General features: G+C 42.8%; 1 protein-coding gene across 1 annotated transcript; it reads right to left on the bottom strand.

Annotated features, from left to right (window-relative positions):
* Positions 1-1385: 1385 nt before the first annotated feature.
* LOC134030321 (uncharacterized) lies at positions 1386-2862 on the bottom strand. Its single transcript, XM_062474033.1, has 3 exons — positions 2745-2862; positions 1787-2370; positions 1386-1541 (listed from the first exon to the last, which is right to left on the bottom strand). Exons 2-3 carry the CDS (start codon positions 2180-2182, stop codon positions 1386-1388), a joined length of 552 nt encoding a protein of 183 aa, XP_062330017.1. The 5' UTR covers positions 2183-2370; positions 2745-2862.
* Between the last annotated feature and the right edge of the window lie 616 nt (positions 2863-3478).

The following is a 3478-nucleotide window of genomic DNA, read 5'->3' as shown; positions in this document are numbered from 1 at the left end:
CCTCGGCTTCCTCAGCAAGCATGTCTGCCTCCAGACAAGACAGTTGGACACCTCCTTTAAACTGGTCTTTTTCTTTTTTTTGTTGCTCTAAACCCTCATCTGCAAGCTTTCTCTTCTGGCTCTGCATTTCCGATTCTTTCCTGGTATGCTCCTGATCAAGAAAGATGCGGTACCTTGACCGGGCTGCACCCACAGATGTTAGGAGCTCTCTGGTGAGAGGAACCGTTGTCACACCCCCATGCATCTCTACATGGTCGCAGATCAGCCTATTTGTGACGATGGTCTCCTCATGCATGTTTTCGATCTCCACCTCCTTGTTAACAGAAAATCCCCTTTCAACGGAGGCCTGCCCATGTGAAAGAAGGAGCAACCTCTGGCAAAAATCCCAAGCGGCAGGATAGGGACGGCTTAACCTCTCATGCAGGAGGGTGTCTAGTCGGCTCTCAAATGGCTGGAAGTGGAGAAGTTCTTCGTTCCTTGCCTCAACGGACAGGAAAGACTCAAACTGTTGGACAATGGTATCCCCTAAAACAAAGTGAGTGATAAAAGAAAAGTCAAAAATGCATATCGATAAATCACAGCACTCAAGACCCAAACCGACTCTTCACCTATGTAATGTCTTCAATAACAAAAAAAGCCTGTGTGAAATGATGGGACTTATTCAATACATATGAGCCACTGCACACAGAACAGGTGCAGGACCATTAGAAGAGGGAATAACAAAAGCAAGATGTCCATGCTAAACCAATACCCTGATAGGAAAAGAGAAAAGGGACAAATGGGGGACCAAATGTCTGCAACATAGAGAGAATGCTCGAAACAGTCTTATAAAAATTCAGAGTATAGTTGAGCATGGTACTCAAAACTTTGGTTCACAACCCCTTCCAAATCTATTCCTACCAGCAGCTACATCTCCTGTCAGCTGCTTGTCCTTCAGAAATGTCTGTATGAGACATTTCATTTGAGTCTTGCTTTTGTCTGGGTTCCTGAACATGAGAGACGAGTCCAGACACTCCATCTGCCTAACTGTTGCATATTTCAAGGGGCTCTTCTCCTGAACTTTCCTCACGATGTTTGAGAGTCCCTGCATGCAATCCCTCCTAAACTCAAGGACCCTTAGCTCTGAACTTTTACTGTTCTGGACAAGGGAATGTACAATAAAAAATACATGTCAGTAGTATAAAAAAAAGTTTTAATTAAAAAGTACACATGGTTGGGCATAAAGAGACTTCATGCAATGAGGTCATATGACTTCTTAGTGTATTAGCTTAATGGCAAAGTTTCTTCCTGTTGCACACTTTACAACTGACACGTTTGGAGTATGTTAAACGAAATGACACTTGCTGCCTGCATATTGATCATTATTTCCAAAACCTTAAGAAGAATCATGACAATACCTTGAGAGCTTCCTCAGCACCCAAGCCAATGTCAACCTTCTCTGGGAAGAGGAGCAAGTTCTTGTCAGACAGGTCCAGTGTGGTAAGCTGAAGGGCAGTGATGTCTTGCAGGACCGGCCTTTTAACAAAGCGCCTCAGTAGACTCTGTCAGAGGACAAATTAAGTAACAATAACAATAACTGAGTTAAAAGGGTTTTATTCAATTAACATTCACTTGCTCTAGAGGAGACTGGCCATAAAAAACTTCACATGTAGGCCTAATAACGTGACAAATACTTTGATTAACTTGGATAAAAGCAATCGCCAGAGATTAATAAATAAACAAATAGAATGTATGCTGAGAGGTTTATGCCAACAAGTGATACAACCCATATACTCTAAATAATTACCTTAAGCAACTCAGCCAAGTCTTTGCCAAAGAAAGGCATCACAGGTTCGTCTGTTTGGTACTTCCTCATGAATGGATCAAAGGTCCTGGCCACTGTCATGAAGAAGTGCATCCTCGTTATGGTTAAAGGATCGTTGTGGGCTACTTCAATGGTGTCAAATGATGCCGTCTTGGGGTTTGGCAGCTCTTTTCTGTGCACAGCATCCATGTATAGCTTGAGAGATGGCCAGACCGCCAGAGCCCTCTCGATAACCGGAAGGTTTTCCAGCCACCGATGGCCGCAGAATGGCCGAGGGAACACTGTGGACTTGGTGAGTCTTACGTAGTCCTCCCTCCTCGCTGGAACATGGTGGAATAATGTGTGCATTGCCTTTAGTAGCTTGTCCACATGCCACATCGAAAAGCCAGCCCTGAAGGCATTATGCAGTGTGTGGAGCCCACAGCTGCCTACGGACACCAGTTGTGCACCCCCGTAGTTCTCAGCATGGTCAAGCTGGAGGAGCTCTAAAAACTTAAAGTTAACATTATAGGCCCATCCATGGAGACTGACATCAGCCTGCTGCAGTCCAATTGATCCAAAGACTCCTTATGTATTGAAAATAAGGAGAAATAAAGACAGATATACATCATTAAAGCAATGGCGCACACACACACACACAGTCATTGTACATTTAACTATCTACATGTTTGACTACAAGCCTTTCTTCATGTATCTCTGTAGGTCTGTAGAACTATGACTGCTAATGTGGCCTAAACTGTATGTGAACCTACATTCCCTCTCTCGATTGCCTAATTTTTGTTTGAGACAACAAAGGTTCATCTAAACTGATCAAATAAATTAAACCATATACAATGTTAGGTTACTTTTTCTATGTAGGCTACAGCTTCAAATGTGTAGACACTAGACAGACATCACTTTCAGTAAAAGTAAAAGAATAGCCCATTCAACTTTCACTTACTTTGACATGTTTCAGTAGGTCCCGCGCTGTCCCATGTCCCATGAACTGTGAACCCAGGTACCTCGACTTTACAATTCCATTGTTCCAGAAACGAACGTGGACGTCAAGTTGCTTGGTCTTGGTGGTGTTATGGCAGTTTTTGACATAGTTACAATATCTATGTTTCTTTAAGCTGTAAAAAGTAAGTTCCTTTGTTATAGACAGACGAATGTAAGAAACTGAGGCTCTGTGGTGTGGTTTACTCTGTAGAATGGACACTCAGATTGTCTTAAGGTATTTATGGTGTTGTTTTATGATACCTAACTAAGAGACCGGCTCTTAGTTAGGTCTGGGGGTTGGGGGAGATTGTTATCTCAGTTGAGCGAGCTGACCTAACCTTTTGGCCAAGGAGATTGTGTCCTGTGTCCTGTTTGTGTATCATTAACCATCTCCTTCTTTAGAGAGGGAGCTGGGGCATCAAAGAACTGTGGGACACTTGATGTGGAGTCAAACTGTCACTGAGTAGTGCTGGCCAATCACAGAGACCGCTATATTGATGGATTGACCATCAGAAGAACCATTTGTTCTAAGTTTATATAAGGCAGGATTTTAGGGTTGTTCTTCACCACTCTCTCGAACGACCTGTAGGTTACATCTGCATGTCTTTCGCTATGACCGGTCCAGAGTACTCTGTTAATTCTTAAATTGTACAAACTAAATAAATTATATTGAAACCGCCATCTTGACTATTCAGA

This window comes from Osmerus eperlanus, chromosome 1, assembly GCF_963692335.1.
Source record: "Osmerus eperlanus chromosome 1, fOsmEpe2.1, whole genome shotgun sequence".
Taxonomy (NCBI): domain Eukaryota; kingdom Metazoa; phylum Chordata; class Actinopteri; order Osmeriformes; family Osmeridae; genus Osmerus; species Osmerus eperlanus.
The sequence above is the reverse complement of the archived record's forward strand: the minus strand, read 5'-3'. Positions and strand labels throughout refer to the sequence as shown.